Consider the following 8517-nt stretch of genomic DNA (forward strand, 5'->3'; position numbering starts at 1 on the left):
GTTTGGTACATTATTTGTTTAGTATTTATAATTCAAAGCGTTAAAACAAAATGGCAAAACGATCCTGTTAGCTTGACGATACTTCCCTAGATACATTAAAACGTAACCCGATTCCACTTTTGTATCTCCGACTATGGCTGGGTATTTGTATGAGAGGAACAGTAATATTGACTAAGGTTTATTTGTCAAAATCCGCTACCTATTATGTTATGATTTCGTAAAATAGAGTATAACGTGTTTCTGCTCTAGAAATGAGAATCTTTTTTATTTCAAAAAAACACTAAATTGAACTGAAATGAACATGGTAACTCTAATAACTCAGATGCATCCGCAGAATTATATTTTGAGGGGCTTGGCTTTTGGAACTCGTTTGGGAAAAAAATCAAAACATTAAATTTTTTTGAAAAAAAAATTCGAAAATTCACTTTTAATTTAGAGAAAATTAAATTTTTTCCAATATTCAATTAAAAAAAAAAATTTAAATTTAAAGCTATTTACAACAAATTTTTGAACAAAAATTTTAAAAATTAAATTTGCGAAGAAAAATTTCTAAAATTACATTTTTTAGATAAAAAAATTCTAAAACTTAATTTCAAATATTACATTTTTTGAAAAAAAAAATCCTCAGCTGTTCTAAAAAAGGAAACTTTTTGGAAAAATTTCAAAAATCCATAGCAATTTAGAAAAAATTCATGAATTAAATTTCAAATACTAAATTTAATAAAAAAAAATTGATTAAACATTTTTTGGTTTATTATTTTGTTAACACAGATTTTAATGTTTATTACCTCCGCCAACGAAGATGAACGTAGATAGCTTTTCCTCTTGGCTAGTTTGTTTGTAAGAAGGATTAGAGAAATAATATTTTGCCACAATTTACACTAAATTACTAAAGATAAAATGGAGCCAATTCACAATTCAATTCATTTTTTTGAATGAAATTGGCTGTTCGCTTCGGAAACCTTAATATTTAATTAAGATTTCGAAATTATTTGATATCATTTGATTGAAAAATGTGTTGAGTAGTATAGAGCTATGATATTAGGGACGTCACAGCCTTATATAATGCGCTACGACCCTTTAAGCAAGACAATATAAATAGCTGGTGATAAAAAACAACTACAAGTTTTTAATCAGCCGGTATTTGTGCGTGAGTGTATGTGTTCAATTTACAAAAAAAGAGCAAACCATTTAAATATGAATCAGTTTTATTGTTGATAAAATCATTAAAAAAAATGTTATTATCTTTTACACATTTTTCATACATCACTAAATTATGCAACCAACAGACATCAAGAAGTAAATGCTTTCTTTCTCTCCCTCTTCTTCTTCTTTTTTTCCATTCGTTTTTTTCTTAGTTTCGGAGGAAATTGATTGTCTTGGAACCATATTATACAATGTAGATGTATTTCATTATAAATTTTGTTAAATTAAAAATACTTCATACCTTTTGACTGAAAGGATAGTTGTTTATAAATTAAACTTTCTATTACTATCACTTTTTTTTAAATGGTTAAAATCTAAGTTGATGAAGATTCTATTTTCTGCATTTACTTTATGAATATGAGGAAACTATTTTGTACTTCTGTTCAAAACAAATTTCAATTATAAAATTTTTAGAGAACAATTTCAAAAATCCATAGACATTAACAAAAAAAAAATTGAAAAAAAATTCATATATCCTCAGTAGTTGACAAAAAATTTAATTTTTTGAAAAAAGATTACAAAAATTATATTTCAAAAATTATTCTTTAAAAAAAAAAAAAATGGGATAACCTTTACATTGAAAAGGAACCGAAAAAAAAACCAAAATCAATCGGTAGATAGCCAATTCTTCCCAAATAATGTACTATTGTTCAATGAGGGTAGGAAATTGTTCGTAGCATAAGAATAACTAATTCTAATTTAACTAGTCAACGTTCATAACACTGATATTGGAAAAAGAAGCAGAAACATCAACAACTGACGACAAAATGCACTATATACTTTTGTGTTAGGGGGCCCTAAAACCTCGGTTTGATACAGCCCCTTGAGCCCACCCACTTATCCCTATTTAAATTTCAAATGTTAAATATAGTAGTAATAAAGTAAGAAATTATATATCCAATAGCTGATATCAAATGTGACAGTAAAGGCAATGATGATGATTTTTCCATATTTGAACAAAAGTTCTATGAAACCCCTCCCGAAAAAGTTGGAGGTACTTTTCAACAATGCTGGTGCACCCAGTTCCACGTAGACCTCAAAAACAAAGATAAAAAGTGGCATGATGAGAGAGGAAAAGAGCCAATAGTCAATCATTTTGTTGTAGGCTGTGGAGGGAAGGGAGATGGAGACACTCTGGTAGAGAGTGTAATTGACAAATGTCGTTGTGATCGTAATCATGACTGTTGTATCAAATCTATTCGAAGGGAAGAAAAGAGTAAGAATAGCCACAATTTGAAGAAAAAATGTTGGGAAATATGTTGTCCATAAAATGTTGTTAAACATTCTCTGTAACTCTATGACGACAATCCCCTTAGACTCAACTAACTCAAATGTCAGATTCTTCATGTTGTATTGTAATAGATCAATGTGATCAAAGGAGGTGGACATATCTCTCAATATATTCAGAGCAACTTGTTCCTGAACCTCTAACGTAAGTCCAATCTCAACCTTACATTTTTGATTGTCAAAAGGATACTGATGAAAGTCAAAGACGCAGAGCATGCTCATCATTTTTGATACTTTAAGTTTCAATATGACATTTTCTCCTGAATATTTGAGCTTCTTTTTTAGCTCAGAGACAGAGTTGAGAGTTCCAATTGTACCAAAGAATTTTGTAGCAGAAATTTGAACATCTCTATCCATGGTAAACCTCACATCATCATTCCCTGCAGAATTATCAAACGTTATGGGAGGAAACCATATTTTTCCCCTCTCGATTTCTGTTAGTGGGAACTGATCATTGCTGTTTAAATTGTTGAAGGATAAGCGAGGATCTTTCCACTGAAGCTCTATAATAAAGGATATATCGTACATACTTTTCATTTCTTTGATACTATTGATGGATTTTAGATGAAATGTAATGTTGACCAAGGATTTCTCACTTTTTGATGTGAGGATGGGCGGAAACTCCTTTCTGTATCCCAGTGTATCAACAATTGAACAATCTTCCTCATCCAAAGCATCAGAACAATCAGGACTATTATTACATACCAAATTCATCGGAATACAAAAGCCATCATTGCATGAGAATTCGTTTTCCAAGCACTGTATGTGTAAAAAATAAATTATACTTAAACAAGAAAAAAAATGCAGAAACAGGACTACTACCTACTAGACTATTATTCCCTACATTTAACCCCTCCTCCTCCTCACCCCCCTGAACCCCTTACCCTCCATCGTCTTTTATTATTATTATTGAGAAGTACAACTTGTAAACGATAGAGGACTAAAGTTATAAATGATTGTTATGGTTGTTACGAGCGGTTGTTGGGCAACGCTACTTTAGAGTTCAAAAAAGAAAGTAGTAATTACTAATTAGGATACACAAAAATGATCAATAAATATTTTAATATAAAGGCGAAATAGTTCGTCTCCGGGTCTGAGAGACTCAGGCAAAATATATCAAGGGAATTGAATCCTTGAGTCTTAAGGGATCATTTTTCAATGAAAAGATGAGTAGTTGGTATTTTTACTTAATTAAGTCCTCAACGGCCACTGTCTCTTCACTTCTTATTTATTTAAAAAATAAGAGATAATATGTAAGTTTTCCATAAATCTTTGGGTAACTCTTAGTATGGACTTCACTCTGCCTGTTACTCTTGACTCCACAGCCACGAGCTATTCCATGCTCAAAAGAAAAAAAAATGACTTTTTGTAAAAAAAATAAATATTCACTGCATTAATTGGATACAGGCATTCCAGATCCCAGATAAAATACTAACAAAGTTTAAATATTGCAGAGACAAATGAAAAGAAGTTCAATTCATCACCAAGATCAGCGTCATTATGTTAAATTAATAATTACGTTTGTATGATTGTTTAAATATTGAATGTTTGGGTATATAAGTTTACTATTTATTGCAATACGGGGTAAAATGCTGTTAAGAGTGAAATCCTAGGAGGTTAAAGGACTGTGGGTATTCGTTCAGGGGTAAAAATATGGAGGTTAGTTGTTTAGGAGAGGGTAAGAGCCCTAGAACTAAAAAATACATCTCAAAAACTTACTTTTGTTAGTATCAAATTCTTTCCATCAGGAGTAACGTTACCATCACTAACAAAGAACCAGAAATTTATACCAAAGGGAAGCAAATTTGTGCTATTGTTGTAAGCTACAACTTTTTTAGGGTCATGCATCAATGATATGACCCATTTCGATTCATTATTTTCATGGATTATATTATTTTCGAACCCATAAAATATAAGTCTATCATCAACTAATGTTGATATATATTGATGATCTATCTCAGGCGTAAGGTTTAGAGGGAGTCCACGTAGGCTATAGATATGATGAATTTCTACGAAACAATGATAAGGATATTTAAGATTGCAGTAGTCATCTTTGAACGTCTTTGTTTGTGGGTGATATATGATACAGTTCTGTATGGACCCTCCGTTCGGCTCTCCCACATCCCACCTCCAATTCTGATTCATTGCCATTTTTGATCCGAGATTATTTATTGTTCTACAACTATTCGTTTTATCCATTCCTGACCATATATATTCAAATTCAGACTTCTCGAAATAAATAATATACCCATGCAAATGTCTGCACGAACGACAAGCATCAATATATTTTAAAGGACCCATGGATAATTTTTCTTCACTTGGAAGCCCAAAAGTGTTTTGTATACTCTTTTGTATCAAATAGAAATTTAAAAAAACATGATTTAATCATCTTGCTACTTATTTTGAAAGTATCTTACCTCTTTCTCCGTTAAGGACACGTATTTACCTTTGTGTAGTACGTCAGAGCCATTGTTCCATTTATACCAATCAGGATCAATAATGTTTATTGATAAAGCAGAAAAAGAAAACACGATGCTGTAATTGATTACAGATGAGGAGGCGGATATAGCAAAAAATGTACCCTGAAATGGAAGGTTATTAAATGTGCTGAGTGGATTCTGAATAAAGCCACCAAGGGTGAAGTTATGAAACACATTTCGCGGTATATTAAATTTAAATTTCTTTATGTTATCCAAAATTATTTCCGTGTTCCTTGTGATCCTAATCTGAGTTCCTGCTTATATAAAATAAAAGATTCAATATGTATATATAACAAGGTTGTCAGAGAAACCCCAGGAGAGTTGTAACATTTTTTGCAATTTTGCCATTAGAAAATGTAACACAAAATATGGTTTATATTTTTTTATATAATAGGTGTAGAAAAATTAAATCCTTTATTTTTCCCATAGATGGCTTTAGTAATGTATATCTCGCCTTGTATAAATGCAATTGGTTCCCACTAGATGACATTAGAGAGATATGATTTCCTAATAAAAAACTTATTAGACAATGTTGTGATTGTTTGACTTAGTTTTTTATAGTGGTCGTCAAAGATGGACAACTCCTAAGAGAAAAGTCGCCGTATTTTACAGTTTTTTTCGAACAAGACGAAAATGCAAGCCAGTGAGCTGAAAAAGGGAATAGTACTTATAGTCCTGATACGGTAACAGCCAATCATGCAGAATTTTGATTTCGTCAATTTTGTTCCAGTATTTTTTTCAAAGACGCACTAAGCTCTGGAAGGCCAATTGTAGAAAATGTAAATTAAATCAATAATGGAAATCCTTAGGACAATTGTGATGTAAGCACTTTTTTGATTTGCAAGGAGGTACACATGAAAGGGGAAGAAATCCATTAAAATTAATGGATTTGTTTTTACTACACCTGTTAAAATTCAGTAGTTTTTCTATAAATTAAATTTGAATGCGACTCGTAAAATGTTGCAACTGTCCTGTAGCCAGGCAGAGTTGCAACAGCTCAAAAAATTGAGCTTGAGTTAAAAATTAAGAAAATTAGACTACATAATAGTTTGTGAGCAATAAATAACAAGGTCCGTCAAAGTGTCAAAATGTGTTCTCTCCCTCTTTTAAATTAAAATGTAAGCTATATTTTATAACTTCAGCTAGAATATAAAGCACTTGAACAAAAATAAAAAAAATATATTTGCTTCTAAATAAGGTTCTTCATTTTACTCGATTTTTTTAGTGGCAATATACATTTTTTTAAATTGTAATCAGGATAAAGTAATAAATAATTCATTTTTCAAATGCTGAACGGTTATATAAACTTTTTTTATTTACTTTGATTTTCATCTATATAGTTCTTTCATGTAGAAATATGGCACGTAATCGTAGCTATACCTTTAAAATTTAATTTTAAAAAAAAGGCTTTAAAGGTTGCAAGTTTAATGGTCATTTTCGTGTTTTACGTCTAAAATAACAATCATAAATGTGGGTTTTAGCCTGCAAGCATTCCAAGACCTTCATTTGATTGCATAATGCAATCATAATGGAAAACATAAAATATTTTTTTCTAATTATCTAATTTCTAATTTTTCTGATTTTCTAACGACTTTTGTCGTCATTAATTTTTCAAATAAAAAATTAATAATACAAATCTAGCCATTTTTAGTACATATTACTTTGAGGTATTACAAATATTACTTCATTTACGTCAGGTAGTATTCAATGGACATGTTCTACCTTTTCTTATTCTTAAAGCCAATTGATGAAGTTTTATCAATATTTATTGGAAATTTGTACTATTGTATGTATTAAAAATATCAACTTTGAGCCCCCAAAATATCGACTTCTTTCATTATGATGCAATTTATAACTTCTGTGAAAACGCATCAACAGTTAAAAAAACTGACTTCATTATCACAAAAATATAAATTGTATGCCTCAAAAACGCTTTTTACACAATATTCAAAAAAGTTGACAACTGTTGCAACTGCCTCAGGTTCCCCTTTGTAAATAATGAAAGCAACTCTCTATTACTTACCATTGTCTAAATCAGTCTTACAGACGCAGAATGCATTCGTTCTTAATGGTATTAATAAGAAATCAAAGGTAAATGTATGTTCATAATTATACCCAAAACTCAAAACCCCAATCATTTTTGCCATAGCGTCTATCCAAAAATTGAAGTAGGGACTTGAGAAAATTGCCTGAGGTACAGAGGACATGACAAGAAAGCTGATACAAAACGTAAAATTAGTCTGAGGGGATGAATCATTCGCATACGTTTGTGATTTAAGGATCAAAGTATTGTCCGCTTGGCTTTGAGTAGGGAATTCTGATTTAAACACTATATTTTTGATGGTTTTCTAAGGATTCATGAACAAAATATAAATATAAATCAAAAATAATCTGTTACATACCACGAAGTCTAGTGAAATGACCATTACTAATAATATGACTTGTAGAAATGGATTCAAGTTCATTTTATTAGAGAATTCAGCTTAAAACAGTCAATCCCACTCACTATGAGAGTGAATCCAAGACTGTGAGCAGAAACATTGATATAAATTAATTCATACAATAATTACTTTTTTGTATTTGAGTGTCAAGGTACTTCAAAAAGAGTTGAATAAACAGACAGTTGAATATGAAATAATTAAGTAGGGGAACCCATGTAAAGTTATATAAGGACAAATAGCCACAACAGTTTAATACAGGGTTGACCCTAACAAATGTAAAATAAATCATCACAAATAACTTTTTTATTTCTTATTATGTGTGCCCTTAAATTATGCATGAATAATGACTACTGAATGTCATATCAATAATTGCTGTTTGTCTTAATAAAATAATTGGAATCCAATTCGATTAAGGAGGAAAAAAGTTGGCTTGAAAAGTTATTTTATAAAACATACATTCCGTCATTAAAAAGAAGCAAAGAACAAATTGGAGGTGGACTTGCCACGATTTCTACTATCTTGCCTAAAATTTACAAGAAGATTTTTCTTAATTTCATTGTGAACCCAGATGTTGGTTGGAAGTCTTGTATTTCCTCGAGTAGGATTTGGAAGTGGATTTTGTTTGGAACGAAAATGATAAATTCGCAAGTGGTCCAATTCTCTTCTTTTATTGGGGCAGCTCATAGAATTTTGTGGTTAAACGATGCGGTTTTTGACTCGAACTCGACAATAGACGTAATACATAAGAACAGGGGAAAGAGGTATTTCTTTAAAAACCATGAAAATCCAATAAGCATGGAAAGGGAAGCGTTGGATAATAACGTAATTTCAATTCATGATGTAAAATGTGATAATATTTTCTCGAAAGGGAAGTTTTTTTCCTTTGCAAAGGACAGCAGCAACACACTGTATGCTGACTCCTTGGCCTATGAAAATGGGTTCGTTTAAAAAGTATCAACTGAAGCCATCACGGTTTGTGGAAAATATCTCCGTATTCTTAGTTTGAAGGACGATTGGACAAGTCATATAATGAATTCGACTAAAGGAATTGCCGATGGCACGAAATTCACTGCCCAATTTCAAGTGGCTACGGGCTGTATAAT

The 8517-nt window shown here is 31.0% G+C and overlaps 1 protein-coding gene across 5 annotated transcripts; it reads right to left on the reverse strand.

The window, feature by feature from the left end:
• Positions 1–1190: 1190 nt before the first annotated feature.
• LOC121124703 (uncharacterized) lies at positions 1191–7545 on the reverse strand. Of its 5 annotated transcripts, XM_071891166.1 has the most exons (6): positions 7376–7545; positions 6997–7321; positions 4911–5230; positions 4213–4839; positions 3024–3252; positions 1665–2950 (listed from the first exon to the last, which is right to left on the reverse strand). In XM_071891166.1, the coding sequence occupies exons 1-6, from the start codon at positions 7436–7438 to the stop codon at positions 2931–2933; spliced, it is 1584 nt and encodes a 527-aa protein (XP_071747267.1). In that variant the 5' UTR covers positions 7439–7545; the 3' UTR covers positions 1665–2930. The 5 variants fall into 5 exon arrangements, with proteins under 5 accessions (XP_071747264.1, XP_071747266.1, XP_071747263.1 ...); XM_071891163.1 differs by having other exon boundaries at positions 1191–3252; positions 4911–5227; positions 7376–7520; XM_071891165.1 differs by having other exon boundaries at positions 1191–3252; positions 4911–5227; positions 6997–7302; positions 7376–7500.
• Between the last annotated feature and the right edge of the window lie 972 nt (positions 7546–8517).

Source organism: Lepeophtheirus salmonis, chromosome 9 (genome assembly GCF_016086655.4).
Source record: "Lepeophtheirus salmonis chromosome 9, UVic_Lsal_1.4, whole genome shotgun sequence".
In the NCBI taxonomy this organism is placed as follows: Eukaryota; Metazoa; Arthropoda; class Copepoda; order Siphonostomatoida; family Caligidae; genus Lepeophtheirus; species Lepeophtheirus salmonis.

Coding starts and splice junctions, on each gene's coding strand:
- LOC121124703 (XM_071891162.1), bottom strand. CDS start 7,438: ATGAACTTGAATCCATTTCTACAAGTCATATTATTAGTAATGGTCATT. Junction 5,231..6,996: donor TAAGACTGATTTAGACAATG/GTAAGTAATAGA, acceptor ATTTTATATAAG/CAGGAACTCAGATTAGGATC. Junction 3,253..4,212: donor AGAATTTGATACTAACAAAA/GTAAGTTTTTGA, acceptor TTACACATACAG/TGCTTGGAAAACGAATTCTC.